Below are 18917 nucleotides of genomic sequence, written 5' to 3'. Positions count from 1 at the left end.
CTGCGGTGGGTAAATAGATGAATGACGGCAATAAGTTGCAGCAGCATTATGAAGTGACCATGAATCACATTCAACAACTGACTGACACAGTTACACTTTCCTCCAAAAATCGTTTTGGTGAGCTCAGTTGCTGATTTTAAGATATTTTTTTGTTATATCTGATTTCATTTCATGTATATATAGTAGGTTTAAATAGTCTAGAGGTTCCTGAAATTGTCTGCCGTACGAAAATAAGTCCCTGAATTTTTTTTTACCGATTCCGAATTCCTGAATTTTTTTTTTGTCAGAATAAGTCCCTACTCGTGTTTCCTGTCTATGTGGCTCAATTTTTGCTGAGTCATTTATTCCACATGGCTTTTCTATTTTTTTTAAATACACATGGATTAAAAAATAAAATTAAACATTTAAAATTAAAATTAAAATCTTATTAACCTAATTAACCATAAATCTAATTAACCCTAAATCCCTAAAAAGATTTTTTTTAATTTTTAATTTTTAATTTTTAAATTTTAAATTTTAAATTTAAAACTAAAATCTTATTAACCCTAAATCTAATTAACCTTAAATTCCTAAAAAGATTTAAATTTTAAATTTAAATGTATAAATTTAAAATTAAAATCTTATTAAGCTAATTAACCCTAAATCTAATTAACCCTAAATCACTAAAAAGATTTTAATTTTAAATTTAAATGTTTAATTTTTTTAATTCATGTGTATTTAAAAAAAATATAATAGCCACGTGGAATAAATGACTCAGCAAAAATTGTGCCACATAGGCTGGAAACACAAGTAGGGACTTATTCTGATTAAAAAACATTTTCTAGGGATTCGAAATCGGAAAAAAAAAAATTCATTGACTTATTTTCATACGGCAGACAATTTCAGGGACCTACAGAGTATTTAAGCCTATATAGTATTAGTATGTTAGTGACAAAATCTAAAAAGAACTAAATGTGTGGCTTTACCCTTTAGCTTAGCAAGTCAAGTTGCATCATTGAAGAGTTGTAGTCAAGATTTATATCATAGTGTCATAGTGATGATGATCTTATATATTTGATCTGAAGTCAGGCAAAATGAATTGCATTTGGAATTTGATGTGTTGAGGCTACTAAAGCCTACTAAGATTGAAAATAATGCACCCTATTAATGTTATTCTACTTCTAGTACAAAACACTAGGCTTTTATAAAAGGAGGTAAATAGCCAAGTTCGTCCTTAAATGTGTTCACCGACTTCAACTTCGTCCCTAAACTTTAAAAATGTCGCTCGTGGTCCCTGAAAGTGGCGAATCTCCCTCATCAGTAGTCCCTGAGTTAAAAAAAGTGGCGGATGTTAACGGAAGTAGTGATGTGAAATTTTTTTTTCCATCCGGGAGTGCTGACGTGGAAATTACTTGTTTTCTATCCAAAAATGAATCACAGGACACATGTCAGACGCTGATAGGCTCAAATGGTGGTCAAATTTGTCCCTACCCAACCTTCATCTTCTTCCTCCTAACCCAACCTTCAAAATAAGAAACCCAATACCATTGAAGCAACACCAAGCACGACCACCACCAAATCCCCCCTCTCACCCAACACCACCACCACCACCGAAACCCACTTCCACCAACACCTCAAAAAATTGGGGAAAAACCCTCCCAAACACCCCCCTCCAAATTTCCATAAAATTTTCAACGAAATCAGAACAAAATCAATCGAACCAACACCAAATAAATTAAGAAGAGAGTGTATGTAGAAAAGGGAATACAAATCAATGGCCACGGTTTTATCTTCTCCTATAACCAAAGAAAAAAAAAACACGATCTGGAAACCAGTGTGTGACTTGTGTGAATCAAACATCACAAGAAAGAAACCCAGAATTTTATAGGTTAAACAAAATGCAAAAATTGAAAATTCAATGATTTTTTTTTAATGAAATGGGTTTCTCGATAAAAACAGAGAAGATTGAAAGATGACAAACACAAAGAAATTTTACCTTCACTGAGCTGGAGGAGATCAACTCCCACAATCTCAAGACAACAAGGAATCCGACGAAGAACGAGAAAGAAGGTTTCACTTTTCCCTTTCATTTGAACCAAAAAAAAATTAAAAATCGATTTTTTTTCATTCTGATTTGGGAACTTTATGTTAGGGTTTCATTTTTCTTATCCAATTACACTGATGTCAATTGGCGTTACAGGATGTCATTGGAAGAAATCAAGCTCCTCCAGAAGCAGATGGAAAGAAAATTGGCCAAGACAAGCGCAGATGGAGAAGATGGAATCAGAAGAGCAGAGATGTCGGTGGAGAACCAAACCGCGTCTTCTTTCTTCTTGGTTTTGTGATTTTGGGTTGAAGATTTTGATTTTTGGAAGGGAAAAAGGGTCGGGGTGAAGGACAGCGTGAGATGGAGGAGATGAGGGTGGGTAGAAGAAGAAGGATGAAGAAGATGGAGATGGGGAGAGGGTGATGGTGGTGGGGAGAGGTAGAGGAAGATGGGGAGAAAAAGAATTTTTTTCAACTACAAGGACTAAATTGAAGTTTTTAAAACATTCCCAACACTCAAATGCCACATAAGCTTCAGCCTTTAACAAAAAAAAATTACAACTCAGCCTTCCGTTAACGTCCGTGACTTTTTTTTAACCAGGGACTGCTGATGAGGGAGATTTGCCACTTCCAAGGACCACGGGCGGCATTTTTAAAGTTTAGGGACGAAATTGAAGGCGGTGGACACATTCAGGGACGAACTTGGCTATTTACCCCATGGATTTTCCATGTCATTGACATGGTCACATGGAGAATGAGGTGGCTGTGAATTATTTTTTGTAGGTTTATTATGACTTATTTACTAATTTTAGGGTTTATGAAGTGCCTAATCTAATCCTATACGATTCATGATGGTAGGTGACCAGGATGATGGATGACACTTCTCTATATATTCTGCTTGCCTCTATGCACTATTCAAGCACTTGAAGGGATGCTTAGGATTGGAAATAATTGCTAAAAGCATGATGAATTCCCATAACAAATGCACCGAGATTGCAAATGAAGAAGTTTTTACATATTTCATATTTGGAGTATCGTTTTCTCTAATGATCAATGAAATTGGATGTATATATGTAGACTTTTCCTGTCTATTTTTACTTTTTAAAATCAAAGTATAGGTCCCATTTTTTATTTGTAGAAATTTCAAATAATAAACATTTTTTAAAATTATTTTTTGTGTGAATTCATAATGGTTATCATCATAAATCACGACATGTCTTCAAAACTATATGACGTTTGTAAAGGTAAGCGGAAAATCATCCACATCCCAACTCTCATATCAGCGGTAGAAATTGAACATACAATTTTATGAGAAACAGTGATTAATCCTTACTAACTAAGCCAATAACCAAACATGTGTTGGTAATAAACTTTTCTTTCATTATTAAAATGACATAACGGAGAAAAAAAAAAACATCTCTAGATTACCGGACAAAGCATTAGTGGAATGCACTAAAAGATTTCCCTGATAAAAGTTGTCACCAACTGAGATTTTACAATTTTGATGCATTTATACTACATTTTAACTTCCATTCAATTTTCCTAAACGAATTTTTTATATTTCTCTCTTTTTATTTTATAATCCATCATATTTTTCATTTTTTTTCCATTGGTGTATTAGGAATGAGGTGGGAACATAAGGAGGGTGACCTTGCAGTGGAGGAGGGAGTGTGTAGTGTTGTGTTCTTTAAGGAACATCCATCAAGTTTCAGTGTGGATTTGGTTTCGCTTTAACAAACATTCAATCCAGACCTCCAGTTTCGTTTTGAGAGCCCTAGGTGTCGCCAACTAATAGTGTAGCTAGCTTGGTTAGTTTATTTCTCCAATAGCACTTCTTATCATACTATAATTTTATATCATGTAACAAAGGGATACAACACAAAATGACACATTTCAACAAACACATTGTTATTGATTTATATTTTAAAAAGTCTTTATTTTTCTCATTTCTTAAAAATTGTGAGTTGACTATTAAAAAAATAAATCAATGATAAAAAGTGTGTTAAAATGTCTTTTTAAAAGAGTAAGTTAATTGCTAGTCATCAAACAAGACTTAAAAAAACTCCTTGACCAGCCCTCTACCGCTTAGTGCGCTGACCATGGGGCGAGAGATTAGTCTCACGGCTGTCAGTTGTGGGGGATACCTTGATCAAGACAAAAAAAAAACAGGACTTCAAGGTCAGTGATGTTCATAATCCGCCATCACATGCATGTATGTTCGCAAAACCGTTGGCTCTTGTCCACACCCTATTTTATTTTGTTTTGTTTTGTGGGCTTAATTCTGTAAGCATTTTTTTACATGAATTGGATCACATGGCTAATAGTTCTATATTATTATGATCCGTGGCTCTTTTGGGCTATACCTCAATCATAGTCCTCATTCACAAATTCATTAAAGCCCAATTGTACAGATAAAAACTAAATAAACCTCTCAAGAAGGAAGGAGTTTATCTTGGACCAAAAAAAAAAAAGAAGGAAGGAGTTTATGGCGTTGTGAGTATCATGCATATAGGTGTTGTCATGTTGAGGAGACAGAGGAGCCCAAAGCAATAGATGGGAAGAGAAATTTATTTTCAATAAGCAGTATTTGTTCTATCACAGGTTTTATTAAACCCACTAATATTGATTTTGGCCTCCAGGCTTTATTTGAAAACAAAATTAACTTCATCATCATCATGTGAATCATCTTTACTTGGTCTCTTTTAGTGAGAAGCCACAAATTAGAAGCCATGCCCCGATCACAAAAGGAAGAAAAACAGGTTCAGTAACGTAACAAATACAGATATACAAAATGCAGTAAAACCTTCCATGAGTGGCATTCAGGGTTTAATTGAGATGCAAAAATCAACATCATACTTACCACAAACATCCTCATAAATTTTTCCTACATCCTACTTAGGCTTATGTTACCAATAGGTTCAATACTAAAAAGGATTGAGGACATCACTTCAGAAAGGAAAGGATAGATATATTGAGTTACAACTGAAAAATGATACCTAACAATCAGTTTTTTTTTATAAGTCAATTAATACTGAATTAGAGATACTGCAAGTACAAGAGGTACTTCAACCCAATATAAAAGTAATTGCAGATCAGGTTACTCATGGAGTTGCAATCGATGCCGGGGAACAAGATCTTCGCGGGCTGCTTCTAGAAGAACCTTTAGTGGGCCTCCACCTCCTACAACATCTTCATGGACGACAGTTTATCACAGAAGACGATGGTTTTACCTGGTAATCTCAACTCTACCTGCCTATCAAAAAAAAATCTCAACTCTACCATGTCCTCCCCTCCCAACCTAGATCTCCTTCCTAAAACCCAGCTTTTTATCTTCAGATTCTCTGTTCCATAAGGAATTGAACCCATAACCAGTACAAATTGAACCCACAACCCATGTACCTCCGATTTCTGACCCATAACCCATAAAAATTGAACCCAGAACCCATGTTCCCCCTTCCGCTGCTGCACTGTCATGCATCGTCCTCTCAACGTCAAGTAGCACGGCATCCTTAACTGCATATGCCAAAGCTCGTGTTACCTTCACTGCATAAGGAGATAGAGACATGCAATTTAACGATAGCAAAGGGTTTCAATGAAGAAAGCAGTTCCTGGATCCATACAAATTTTTTTGGGCTTATGGATGATGTATACGCAAGAGCAGAAACCACTAAATTGTAAATTAACATATGCACTAGCACTAGCAGTTCTTTAGTAGAGATGAGAATACAATGAATGACGCAAGCACGAACAATCTCTAATAGAGAGCAGCAGCAAGTAGAAGACCGTAGACTGTCATAGAGAGTTTTATTCGGGGATTATCCCAAATACTCCGACAAGATTAAACAACCCTTTCCGTTAATAAACCGTGTAACAGAACTAGTGAAATCAAGTTCATATCATGCCCAGAAAGTAGAGAGGAGAGGAAAAGTTGCTGATAAACTTACCACAAACATCTTCATAAAATTTTCCTAAATCATATTAGGCTTATGTAATTAAGAGTAAGACAAGAAATAGAAAATAAGAATGTTCATCAAATCAGAAAAATCCTAATTTTTCCATCTTAGATTTTCAGTGTACAAATAGGTCCAACACAAAAAATGACCAAAAAAGGATGAGATTTCAAATAGAATGATGCAATTAAAAAATTTAAAATTATATGATGATAGAAAACCAAGAATCAGTTGTTTTAAGTGAACCCTTCCCGCTTATAGAGCTGCTTTTTCATATCAGTCACGAAAGAGCAAAAATTCAAGCGTCTTTGTTTCAAAGGCAACTTTGAATAGTGCCTTGCCTGTCTCTTCCCCATTTTTTTTGGGGGGGGTGGGGGGTCACTACACTAGTTCAATTACTTAAATTACAAAGCATCATGCAAAAAATGGTCAAGAAAATTTATTGTTACAAATCTCATAATTAATGCCAATTGAGAAAATTCTATTTATGTCAATTATAACACTAACAATTCTTTTTAAAAAGAAAGTATAGTAATGAGCAAAACACTACAAAGCCCACTAAGAAAGATTGGTTCAATCAAATAGGTTTAAAAGAACAAACTAAAACTCTACAGAACGACTATAATTAGTCCTTCCACCATTTCAAACTATTCCATTTTTCAATTTAATGAAAATTGAGAAACATCTATTTGTGCCATCAGTAACACTACCACAACGGAAAAAAATGTAGTAATGAGCAAAACAGAACATGAACAATTATAATTAGTCCTTTGACAGTTTTAAACTATTCCATTACAGAAAAATAAAGAAAATCACCAACAGTACAAATCACAAAATGCAAAAGATATTAAGATTGCTAACCTTGACCGGAGCTCAATGACGGGGATTGAGAACCTGCCCAATGAAAAGGATTGTTCCGGTGAAATCTTCTCGGATCAAGAAGAGGAAAGGGTGGTCAGCTACAAAGTCTATACGTCGAGAAGGTGGTGGCTCAAAACCACCTGTTGGTGCCCGTCCAATCCCCACCGTAGCTGCTGTTGCCTCAGTGCCTTGTTCAGTCACTTGAATAGAAACTTTATGAAATATGTTTTCCACGTATAATTTATCAGAAGTAGAATTCACCTCCACCATTTTTGTAAAATCGGCATCCTGAGGAGAGAAAGGTGAAAGCACTCCAACCTTCTTGAGCATATCTGAAGCTTGAAAAGTAGAAGAAATACTGAATTTTGGAATTCTGAGGCATCGTACTGGCTTTTTTTTGCGAGGAAGTTTGCCTTTGAAGAAACCAGATTTTGAAGACAACTTATCTGTTTCATCTGGAAGAAAAAAGCACATAGAGAAGCGGCGTTTTGTATCACTAGCTCGTTTATAAGGAAGACGGAGGATTTTGAAACCATCAAAAACTCTAATATTGAGTTTGGTGCCCCACCCCTTAGGCTTTGCACCCCACTTTATTAAATACGGAATTTAAAGTTCCGTATCAATACGGAAAATAAAATTCCGTATCTGTTTTAGTATATAATGAGTGGTTGAAAATGTGACACGCATGCTTAAATACAGTACGGAATTTTAAGTTCCGTATTCAATAGGGAGAATACGGAATTTTAAATTCCGTATTTGATAAAGTGGGGTGCCAAGCCCCATAGGTGGGGTGCCAAACCCAACTCCCTGCATCTTCTTCTTCTTTTTGCTTGTCATGAAATAAGCATCGACAATGGTGTCATTAAGGAGGTAAAACTCATCTCGTACTGTTACACCATTAAACCTTTGTTTCCACATACCATTGAAGCGCAGTGCATTTGCAAAGATAAACCTAGTTGAGTTGGTTACTGCTTCGGGAGGAACAAGGTCTGTAATATGGCCATTAGTCTCTTTTTCAACCCATGAATCCACTTCAGGGAGCACTTCATCACCCTTAGTCTGAAAATCAAGTGAGGCTAGAGTGGCCTTGTAATGAGTGGAGACAAGTTGTTTAAAAGAATGGAAAATGGAAAGTGATTGATCAACCCACATTCCATTAGCAAAAGAGAGATGGTCGTCGGAGAACAACACAGGGGAGAGGACCTGAGAGAAGAAGGTGGTGAGATGGTCGACGGAGTCAAATCGGAGGAATGAAAGAAGCTCGTCGAGTGTGAGGCCATCTGCACCGGCGGCCATGACGCTAAGAGCAGCGTACAGAGACAAGGGCGAGAAGACAAGGTTCTTCTCCTGATATTCTTCTTTAGATAATACATGTTTTGTGAAGCTCAAAACAGCGTCGATTGAATTTGATTTTGATTTTTGGAGATCCATCGCCATTGTTGTTGATCTGAATTCTGATTGATTTTGCTTCGATTCGAATCAGAGAGGAGGATACCAACACAAACCCTAATCCTAATTTCAGATGGTTGAGTCGCGTGTGTATGGATAATAAAGACTAAAGAGTCTTCACACTCTCTCTCTCTCTCTATGGTCTACCAATCAACTAAAACAGATTATTTCTCCTCTTATAACAAAATCTAAATCAAATAAAAATCTAAATAAAAGAGAACAAATATTATTAACAACAAAAAATAAAAAAAAGATCTTACCAAATTAATTAAATATCATAGATATAGTCATTTAAAACATAGACCATATTTTTTCTATTTTAACCATGTATTCACAATATAAAATCATTTATGCATGCTCTAATTTATATCATAACGATGCTTTTTTTAATAAAAAATACTAATGCTAAAAAAACAAAAAAAGAAGATTGGAAACGGAAAAACATTCAAATATTATTTCCATGAGATCTTTAGTTGGTGGAACCAAAATTAAAGAAAAAAGGCAATCTTAAAAAAAATAAAAAATAAAAAGAAATTCTGCTATAACAAATGTGCAGCCCGACCAGAAGGGTAAACTTATCCTGTATAATTAGCCAACCATTTCTTACTCTAAATGAATTTTATATGTTGGTTCAGGCAGTTGAATACTCATATAGTATTTTCCATTGGGTCACTATCACAATGGAACATAGTCATAACAAGGGTCTGAGCATTTTGTAGCAATGTGAGGAAGCAGAATCCTGAATAACTTTCTGTTAGGATCAATTTGGCCATCCCTTGTTCTTGTGGTGTTTTGTTTTTACCATGTGTTCCATGTTGACAGTAACCAGAAGATAAGCTTTATGCATCTAATGATTGATAATGGAGGAGGCTTCCTTGTCTTCCATGTGCTCTTGGACATCCTATTTAGATACTCAAATTTGTCATTACAAATAGACCCTTGAGCAGTTTTTTAAGGCCATCAATTAATAAGGCATCATATTCATTCCTATGGATTCAAACACTTCAAGCTTTCTTTTGAACTCTTCAACTTTTCACTCAGTTTTCTACCAAGACAAACAAGATGATGGCATTATTGATCTGGGTCTTAGTCTTGGAACTGTTCAACATGAAGCTTATCATTCTTCTGGCAACTGTATGAGTTCATCATTCTTTCAAATTTTCAACTCTTTCTCTTATTTTTCACGCACCATTTTGTCAGATTTTTAAACAATCATGTTCAGTCATGTGGAATAACTTTAGTATGTTCTCTTGAGCAAAAACAGTACCCCCATGTTCTCACACAAAAGTAAGGTCAAAGTAGATAAACAGTCTAGATAGATGATTTCTCTGAGATATATCAGTTTAACATAATCAACATATATAGAACTGAACAACTAATTCAGGTTCAAGTAGTAACATGAAAAAGTAAGAATTTATTTAATTTTCCTCTTGAGATAGAGTTGCTTCCATGTATAATTTAATGAAATTATGTTTGGATTCAGTGTATGATGATGACCTTATGGATTGGCCTCACTCTGATCTACATCTCAAGAATTCAAGCATAATGCATTCTAGATCTGTCCATGATGAAGAGTTAGAGGGAGTCCAGAGCAATGAGAGATGGGCTTATGTGAAGGTAAACATGGATGGAGTTACCATTGGTAGGAAAATTTGTGTCCTTGATCATGGAGGGTACTCAAGTCTAGCAATCCAATTAGAAGACATGTTTGGTAAGTAGAGTAAAAAACACACTTTTATATTGTGATAGAAGTATAATACAAAATCATTCATGTGTCTTCACACAATAGTTTAAGTTTTTGGGGTAGTTGGCTCATGATATATTGTAAATATAAAAATATTTATTTGTTTGTAACATATTTTTAACTGTTTGTACCATTCAGGAAGCCAATCCCTTTCTGGGTTAGGATTGTTTCAATCTGAATCAGAGTATTCATTGTTCTACAAGGACAGAGAAGATAATTGGAGGCATGTTGGTGATGTCCCATGGAAGTAGGTCCCTTTGCTGCATTCATACCTTTTGACAAGCCGATTTTCTACATTCTATTATAGGTGGTCCCTTTTTTTCAATTTTCTAATAATTGAACAATAATTATAACTTTATTGTTTTTGGATGCAGAGAGTTTGTGGAATGTGTGAAACGCTTAAGGATTGCAAGAAAGAATGCAGGCTTTGTTTCCTGTTCATCATACACCTAATGTGTTTTGATGACTTTATGCTAAGTTATCTGAGTGTAAAACTTGGTGCATTCAGTCTTTTACAGTGTACTGGGTATTTTAGACAGCAAAAACAAGTCCTTCATGAAAAATTGAAAAGTGATATTAGTAGTCCATATGTTTCACTTCTAACTTTGAATCAAGGACTTTGGTGACTTTGGTTTTTTTTTTATAAGCCAAAAATTATATTGAAATGAAGTACAAGGGGTACTTCAACCCAATACAAAGAGAAAGAGATACAAAGATACAACAATAAAAAACCCAACAACCTTGGGGAAAGCTCTTAGAAATGTGCCTCATTAAAACCTTACCAGGAAAACCCCCTTGGGAAAAACCTGGTGAAGGAAAAAGAGTACACATTTGTAAGAGCCAAAGCGAAACCCCAAGATGTCAATTACAATAAAATCCATATACAATAATGGTGATCCAGAACAGAGCCACATCCTCAGGTCCCATAGCGTCAGTGCACCTAATACTATCCTTGGAATCCAATCAGCCATAAACCATTGTCCCATCCTCAATATGAACTTAGCAACACATGTAAAATATACTCCCACGCAAAGAGTCCATTGAGCCATATACCACTGCCACATTATCAATAAAAGTTGAACAACAAGTGTAAATGTATTCCACGCATCATTAGTATATCAAATGCTCATGTTGCTGTGACATCAGAAACGCATATACTCCCCTCACAAACAGCAATCTCATTACCATGTTTGGTGTCTTTGCAACACACTAACAGAATGCCAGAGTGTTGCATTACATTAACAACCTACTTACTAAATGCTACGAAGATAAACTTGTACAGCAAGCACGATTAATCATGTCACACTGTGAATATGTAATTGAGTTTTTACCATACATAGCCAAGTCACTAAACACAAAGTTAACACAAGCGTGATACCAAAGTTTCTATTCTAAATATTTCAGCATTGGCATTAAATTAAGTGCATGACAAACCTCGTGAAACACAGTGGGAGAAATGTTGTCTCTTTCAAAGTCAGAATAATAATGAGATCAGTTACTAGCAGCCCATTACAAACGACACACAGTAATTTTTGCTCCACATGGTTTGTGCATCCCAACTCCAACGACTTCTTAAATAATACTAGTGTCCCTCGTCCACTTTATAATAATTGCATAAGAAGTCTAATTAATCAGCAAAAACTTGTGACATGTTCATACATTTTGGAATCAACGCCAGGAAAATTCTTTAAGCTGATAAAAAATCAGTGAACAAGTTTCACAAATGAGCTGGAATCATAATTCACAACTCCATGTAATTTCTCAATCAGAGGAAATGGACAATCTATCAAGAGCATCAAGCACGTGCCTCATTGAAGGTCTCTTTTCAGGGCTGCTATTGACACAAGCCATAGCAATCTTCAAAACTGCAATTACCTCTTCCTCCTTATCTGCTTCTTCTTCAGCCAAGTACGGGTCTAATACGTCTGAGAGTGGCTTCTTATCCTCAATGCAGAACTGAATCCACTGCACAAGGTCCATTTCTGAGATACCCACTTGGACAACTGGTAATCGTCCCGTGATCATTTCTAACAGAATCACACCGTATGAATAAACATCCCACTTCTGTGATGGCTTCACCATTTTCAGTGCTTCTGGTGCCTGATAACCGTTTCCCAACATGTTAGTTGCGACTTCGGTGGACAAGCTGTTTTGTCTTTCGTGTAGCTTCTCTGTGGCGACTCGGTTGGATTGCAAGGTTGGGGAACCTCCAGCGATATCCGCAAGGCGCCCGAGTCCAAAATCGGAAATGTGGGCTGTCATGTTATGTCCAAGAAGTATGTTACTTGGCTTGAGATCTCCATGGACATACTTCTTAGGACTGAATTCATGCAGATAGGCCAACCCTTTTGCAGTTCCTTTCATGATTTTCAATCGGTAGGACCAAGATATTAGGATAAATGCAACAAGTCCAGCCTTCCCTGAACACATAAAATGGAACCAAACACAGTCAAATGAACAAAGTGTTAGACTAAAAGATTAGCAATTGTCCACAAGGGGAGGAAAGAAAAGGATGAAATTTGAATTCCATACACTCATGGAATTCCTAAATTCACGCTGTCAAGGAATCTAAGTCATTCGTTTAAGACACACGACTCAAATTTTAAGGTTATCTCTGTGTCAGATTTAGAAGAAATACGTGAGCCGACGGATCTTAATCGAACGACTCAGATTTCATAACTGCGTGAATGTAGGATTACTCTGACTGCAAACCAAATATGAAAAGCCGAAAAGGATTAACCAAAATGAAACTTACCATGAATTGCTGTAGCAAGGCTTCCATTAGGTATATAGTCATATATGAGAAGCTTTTCATCAACAGACCAGTAATAGGCTCTTAAAGTTACAATATTTGGATGCCTTAACTTCCCTATAGCTTCTACTTCTGTTTGAAACTCTTTGAACCTTTGAGAACCTCCTTCCCCTAATCTTCTCACAGCCAAAGCAACCCCATCTTCAAGCACCACCCTGTACATAATCCCTATTCCACTCTTACCCAAAACAAAAGCTGAAGCCTTAAGAAGCTCATCCAAATCAAAGTCCACTTGGTTATCTAATGGGACAAGATCATCTTGCTCAACATGATCAGATAGGGCCACCTCAGATTCATCCATTGTGAAGCACAAGCACTCTTTCCTTCTTTTCCTTTCCCTTTTAACACCACTCTCTTCCTGATTCTGGTTACAACCACAAACCCTTGAGTAAAAGTAGGAGAACAGCAAACCTAAAAGGCAAATTCCAATCAAATCACCCACAACAATGCCAGCCACAGCACCCTTACTTAGCCCTTTATTTTTCTCACTTATCCTAGAACCATTACCAGCATCCTGAGGTGGATTGTCATGAGGAAGAAATGGAAATGAGGAAGGTGAACTAGCAGCAGCAGTATCAGAACCACATGGATTCTTCAAAGGAGGTCCACATAGACCAGGATTACCAATAAAAGCAGTTGGTCCTCTATTCATCAAAGCACCACTTTGGGGCACTGGACCAGTTAAACTATTGTAAGTAAGATCAATGTAAACCTTCTCAGGTAGATTGCCAAGGCTAGCTGGAATTGAACCACTAAAATGATTATGAGACAAATCAACAGTTCCTTGAAGTCTTGACAGATTTCCCATATCACTAGGAATTGAACCATTAAATTGATTGAAAGAAAGGTCTAGTTTTTCAAGAGAAACCAAATTAGCACCAAATCCATCTGGCAGAGTCCCAGTGAAATTGTTTCTACTGAGAACAAGGGTTTTGAGTCTCTTACACTGCACAATTTCAGCAGGCAATGACCCATTAAGGAAATTTTGAGACAAATCTAGAGTTTGAAGGTACCTGAGCTTGTGAATCTCATTTGGAACAGACCCAGAAAAGGAATTGCCATAAAGCACTAGACTTTGTAGTCCCTGAGCTTGAAAGAGCTGCAGAGGCAAGTTTCCAAAGAGCTTGTTGTTCCTGAAGTTGACATGTCGGAGCTGAGGAAGAGATCCTAGAGTAGAAGGAAGAGAACCATAGAGTTTCCTATTTGGGATACTAATTGACATAACTGTTTGGTCCTTGCATGTAATCCCATTCCATGAACATGGGTTGTCATCAGAAGAGTTCCAGTTACTCATAGAGCCTTGTGGGTCAGTGATGGAGTGCTTGAATGTTAAAAGGACATAGCCTTCAGCATTGAGAGAAGTCACAAGAGGTGCAAGAGAGTTGCAGCAGAGAAGAAAAAGGAGGCAAATGAAAGGTAGCAGCATGTTTACCTCCAAAAGTGACCGTTGGAGTGAATCCAAGTTACAAGAAGAAGCTTAGGTTGTGTTACAGAGAAGAGAAGACAATGCAGAGAGAGAGAGAGGTGAAGAAGCACTGTGGTGTGTGTGTGTGTGTGGTAGAATGGGAAAGCAAGACCTTAACCTCGGGGAGAGACACAATACAACTGTACAAAGGTTGGAGAAGTGTCGAGCGAGAGAGAGACGATAAGAAGCAATGTGAAATTCTCGCGATATTTCTTATCAGTAACTCTCATCAGGTTAATGGCACCTTCATTTTTTTTAAGCAATAACATATAGTAACAGGATTGATAGCAGAAAATGGTTGGAAAGTAAGTCTGTCTTTGATTTTCAGTTTAAAAGTGATTCACCTAACGGAAGTTTATAGTTTCTTTCATCGTTTGGGGTATTAAAATGTGTGATACTTCAAACGGACTTCCAAACTGAAAATCAAACACAACCTAAGTTACAATAAAAAATGAAGTTTGGATACTAATTAAGTTAAATACACCCATCATCTCAAATTTATAATAAAAATTTTGTTCATATTTTATGTAGAGTAAGTGTTAACATTGTTAAAGTGTCGACGCCGATGAATATCCTAACGAGTAATGATATATACACACCTCATTTTTTAAACAATTCATTTCCACCTCTTTTTATTTTTATCTCTCTCATCTTATCATCTATCACATCTCATATTTTCTCTCTCTTACTTTTTTTTTATATCTCTCTCACCATTCCACCTTTTCACCTCAAAAGAGAGGTGTGGATGAAACATTATCCTATCCTAACATACATAAATGGTGATGGAGTTTTGGGTCAGTTTGGTTTGGTGTTGGACAAACTACATTTGGGTAAAATAAATTATGACATAAAGTTTAAATATGTTATAGTCCATGTAATATATAGTGAACTCCAAATTGAACCCTATGTAATTTTTGCAATGCTATTGGCCCCTTAAAAAATTATTTAAAATAAGTTACGGTGATTACATAATCATTTTTTGCATAATCATGTTACACAATTTATACATAGGCCAAATCAGATCAAAGGTTGTATGTATTACTTTTATATCAGTTTTAACGAGTATAAAAAAAGGTTTATTATTTGAATTAAATGTGTGTACCGTCAGTGTAAACTTTGTTTACATAGTCACTCAATTGAATTCCGCCAGCAAATATATTCTTGTCTTAATTGAATTTGGTGCTTGCTGTGGTACCTTAAGACAGATTAAGGCGTGATACCCGGATTGAGTTGGTTTGATAATAAAGACTCATATACCAGTTAAAATTTTAATTTTGTTCTATCGTAGTAATGCAGCGTTTCATTCTTTGGGACGTGAGATTTGCGAGTTGTGTTTTCTGAGCTTTGTTCATCCGTCAACCCTAGTCATTCTACGCGCATCTCTATCATCATCATTCGTTTTCACCACTCGTTCATTTTTCATTGAAAATGAATTTCATAGGATGAAGTTAATTGATAAGTAAAGTAAAATCTAAATATGTAGTATTTACCTTGAATAACATGACAATAATCTATTAAATTATTTAATACAGGTACCACACCCAAAAAAAAATTAAGAGTACCACATAATTTACCTTGAAATTTAATGCGAAAGTTATTATTTCACCTACGTGGCATACTGTTATTGGTTGTCGGTGTAAAATTCTTTTACACTAATTAAACTCAGTTAGTCAAAAGCCATGTAGGCAATAAAGTCAACAACATCATTGACTGTTAGTTAACATACAATTCCTAAAAAGGAAGAAAGATGTTTGCAATCCTACACAATTGTTGCGAGATAGTTGTTGAAGGGCACAGGTCTGGTCCATGCTTGGTAAAGTTGTAGGCAATCTGTTTCAACTTCTAGCTCCGGGAAACCGAGATCCCTAGCTAAAAGGAGGCACCACTGCAATCATAATGCTTCAGTAATCAAAGGTTCATGAACAAAGGGGAGTAATTTGCAGCATGTAGCTAGGCAGAAACCTTCATGATCGAAATAGTACCTATTCTCGTTCCTCTTGAGGGCTGAGGTTCTGATTCGAATCAGAGAGACAATGAAAGACGAGGAACAGCAAATCAGTTCCTAAAACCCTACCGATCAACTGAAACAAATTATTTTTCCTCTTGTAACAAAAAAAAAAAACTAAATCAAATGAAAATCTAAATAAAAGAGAACAAATATTATCAACAAAAAAAAAAGATCTTACCAAATCAATTAAATATTATAGATAGTCACTTTTTTGATACAACGGAAAATTATTATAGATAGTCACTTAAAACATTGACCATATTTTTGATATTTTCTCTATTTTAACCATGTATTCATACGTTCAAAAAAAAACCATGTATTCACAATATAAAATCATTTACGCAGGTTCTAATTTATATCATAACGATCCCGTCAAAAAAAATTATATCATAACGATGCTTTTTTTTTAATAAAAAAATACTAATGCTAAAAAAAACAAAAAAAGAAGATTGGAAACGGAAAAACATTCAAATATTATTTCCATGATATCTTTAATTGGTGGAACCAAAATAAAAGAACAAAGGCAATCTTCAAAAAAATAAAAAATAAAAAGAATTTTAAAATGTAGGGAAACATTCAATACTAATTTATGTTCATCTCTAAAAAAAAGTGAACATATTTAATATATTCCAAATTTATATAGATTTTTTAGTAAATTATATATAAAAAATTGACTACTCTAGCACTAATATAGAAGTACTTATTAATAAGTAATTTTATAAGTTATTGTAAAATTTTAATAAACAATATATGTATCCAAGATTTAACCAATAAATAAATTATGAAATATAAAAAATATTGTTCTAATAGTTTGCACTTTATATCATGTTAAAAAAAGTGTTAATATTTTTTCCCAACTTAGAAGTATCTTCCACCTGAATATTTGAGCCGGAGAAATACACATATGGTAAAACTACATGTAAACCAAAAGTATGACGATTGCTTGCATGTGCACCTCCCTAGTCATGTGAAATAGCATAATCGTATTAAAATTTGTGAGTCAATTGTTTTTTTTTTAAATATTGGTTTGCTCATTTGAAGACAATTCTATTCAAGTGAGAAACATTCACATCGTGATTAGATTCAATTGTTAATAACTTAATATTGAACAAAATGTATCACGTAATGATATTTTTTTTTTGTTACAGTGAGTGGGAGGCAAAGCAACCACAGGCACTAAGGCACTACAGGACCATCAAAGTGATGAGAACTGGTAGAAATATCACTCAGCAACAGGGAATGACACTCTGCAAAGGGTGAGTCAAACCAATGCTCTCCATATTGAAGATTCAAGCCAAACTTTGCTAAATAGTCGGCGAGATTGTTGGCCTCGCGAGGGGTATGTTGAAGAAGAAGTGCTCCGTGAGCTGTTTGCATGTTAGCTATATCAGAGGCCAAGCGAGCATACTGATGCCCTGGCTCAATGCTGGAAGTCAAGAAACGAACCACCTCCAAGGCATCTGACTCAATGATCACCTGAGGTAAATCAAGGCCCATAACCAACTGCATGGCAGTGCACACAGCAAGAATCTTAGTGAGGAAGACGTTGCTGGAATCTAGAATGCCAAGGTTGAAAGAAAACCCTTTTATCCAGCTGCCCTCATGGTCACGAACGACCCCGCCACATCTTGCGCCAAGGTCGCTACACAGAGCACCATCAACGTTAACCTTCCACCATCCTTCGTCAGGTCTGACCCAGCCCGAGTAATGGATTATGGAGCTTGCAGCGTCGAAGACCTAGGGGCCGCGATCCTGAGGTCTGTTTATCAAGGGAACAAGAGTACTCGCACCAGGTAAATTCTCTAAACCCAATGATTTCAGTAGACTCCAAATACGGTTTGAGTTGTGAGGAATTTGACTAAACACCCAATCATTTCTCATGCGCCAAATGATGGAGAGAGCCGATGCAAAGAATCGAGGCCAGTCTACGCCCACCACACCACAAAACTTACCAGTGATGTTTTTGGAGATCCACGTATCCCAGTCGCAAGTAAAGAAATCCTCGCTCCTGCAACCCCTCAGAGCTGCTATCCAGAACTCAGTGACTGCGCTACATTCACGAAAGAGATGGAGATAGCTTTCAGCAGCAGTTGAGCAGAGGGGACATATATCACACTACCCCATATGACGTCTTACTCGAGTCAGATTGGTGAGGATACCTGAGTTACATAATTTCCAAAGAAAAACTCTCACTCTTTGAGGGCCTCGAACTTTCCAAACAGCCTTCCACAGTGGTTCCTCAGGGCACTGGATGTGGTCTTCCGTAATGAGGGTATAAGATGAACTTGTGGTCTTCCGTAATGAGGGTATCAAGGGAACAAGAGTACTCGCACCAAATATTGGTTTAAAGTTTTACATTCATATTTAAGATTATGTTCATCCAAATATATAATCATAGTAAAATGTCAAAAACATAACTAAAAACATAAATGTTAAATACATAAATATTCATCTAAAACCATATAAGAAAGGTCATCAAACTCATCATCTTATTCATCATTATATTTGTTCTACTGGTATGTAGGTGGCTGGAGTGGTGGTTCAACATAGAGTGAAGGCGAGACTTTAGTAAATGATGACCCGAGATTTAAAGCTATTTTTCT

At 36.0% G+C, this 18917-nt stretch overlaps 3 protein-coding genes across 4 annotated transcripts; 1 reads left to right on the top strand and 2 right to left on the bottom strand.

Moving 5' to 3' along the window:
• Window positions 1-5340: 5340 nt before the first annotated feature.
• Window positions 5341-8443, bottom strand: LOC130720695 (serpin-Z2A-like). 2 transcript variants are annotated; one of them, XM_057571377.1, is made up of 3 exons: window positions 7757-8443; window positions 6837-7291; window positions 5341-5568 (listed from the first exon to the last, which is right to left on the bottom strand). In XM_057571377.1, exons 1-2 carry the CDS (start codon window positions 8271-8273, stop codon window positions 6849-6851), a joined length of 960 nt encoding a protein of 319 aa, XP_057427360.1. In that variant the 5' UTR covers window positions 8274-8443; the 3' UTR covers window positions 5341-5568; window positions 6837-6848. The 2 variants fall into 2 exon arrangements, with proteins under 2 accessions (XP_057427360.1, XP_057427361.1); XM_057571378.1 differs by having other exon boundaries at window positions 5399-5538.
• A 607-nt stretch (window positions 8444-9050) lies between these two features.
• LOC130720696 (auxin-responsive protein IAA32-like) lies at window positions 9051-10618 on the top strand. The gene is made up of 4 exons (XM_057571379.1): window positions 9051-9419; window positions 9769-9996; window positions 10168-10276; window positions 10404-10618. Exons 1-4 carry the CDS (start codon window positions 9275-9277, stop codon window positions 10480-10482), a joined length of 561 nt encoding a protein of 186 aa, XP_057427362.1. The 5' UTR covers window positions 9051-9274; the 3' UTR covers window positions 10483-10618.
• An 860-nt stretch (window positions 10619-11478) lies between these two features.
• Window positions 11479-14534, bottom strand: LOC130718050 (receptor protein kinase-like protein ZAR1). Its single transcript, XM_057568498.1, has 2 exons — window positions 12785-14534; window positions 11479-12449 (listed from the first exon to the last, which is right to left on the bottom strand). The coding sequence occupies exons 1-2, from the start codon at window positions 14265-14267 to the stop codon at window positions 11791-11793; spliced, it is 2142 nt and encodes a 713-aa protein (XP_057424481.1). The 5' UTR covers window positions 14268-14534; the 3' UTR covers window positions 11479-11790.
• Between the last annotated feature and the right edge of the window lie 4383 nt (window positions 14535-18917).

The sequence above is a fragment of the Lotus japonicus genome, chromosome 5 (genome assembly GCF_012489685.1).
Source record: "Lotus japonicus ecotype B-129 chromosome 5, LjGifu_v1.2".
NCBI classification, from domain to species: Eukaryota; Viridiplantae; Streptophyta; class Magnoliopsida; order Fabales; family Fabaceae; genus Lotus; species Lotus japonicus.
Note: the sequence above shows the minus strand (reverse complement) of the source record. Positions and strands in the feature narration are given on the sequence as shown.